The sequence below is a fragment of the Cariama cristata genome, unplaced genomic scaffold, assembly GCF_000690535.1.
Source record: "Cariama cristata isolate BGI_N322 unplaced genomic scaffold, ASM69053v1 scaffold24089, whole genome shotgun sequence".
Classification (NCBI taxonomy): Eukaryota; Metazoa; Chordata; class Aves; order Cariamiformes; family Cariamidae; genus Cariama; species Cariama cristata.
Genome location: NW_009636643.1, coordinates 1 through 325, shown reverse-complemented (window position 1 = coordinate 325; position 325 = coordinate 1). Strand labels below are relative to the sequence as shown.

Sequence of the window (325 nt, the reverse complement as noted above, 5' to 3'; positions counted from 1 at the left end):
CACCGAGCGCTTGTCAGCATCCACGCCTTGTTGACCCTGCAGACATGCCGTCAGCTTCTTGTGGGTGCTGTGGGAGACTTGCTTCACCAGCTCCAGGCGCTTCTCCACCTGCGGATCCCATCACTGGGGTATCCCGCCTGGTCCCCCACCCGCCGTGCTGGGACACAAGGGACTTCTTTTCAATCAAGTGTTTTTAATTGCTGCTGCATTGTATGCAACAGCCCCAGAGCCCAACCCCTTCCCAGGGCAGGGATGCTTTGAGGAGAAGAAGGTTTCCCCAGGTTGAGGCTGGCCCACCTTAAACCCCCCCCCCGCACAAGGCTGA

At 59.1% G+C, this 325-nt stretch overlaps 1 protein-coding gene across 1 annotated transcript in view; it reads right to left on the bottom strand.

Annotated features, from left to right (window-relative positions):
• The window catches only part of LOC104167677 (rho GTPase-activating protein 44-like), a gene marked incomplete at both ends in the record, with an annotated part of 9,024 nt that extends 8,916 nt beyond the window's left edge, over positions 1–108 (bottom strand). The window contains 1 exon segment of the mRNA XM_009708000.1: positions 4–108. Coding sequence (XP_009706302.1) covers positions 4–108 — 105 coding nt within the window.
• Positions 109–325: the final 217 nt, after the last annotated feature.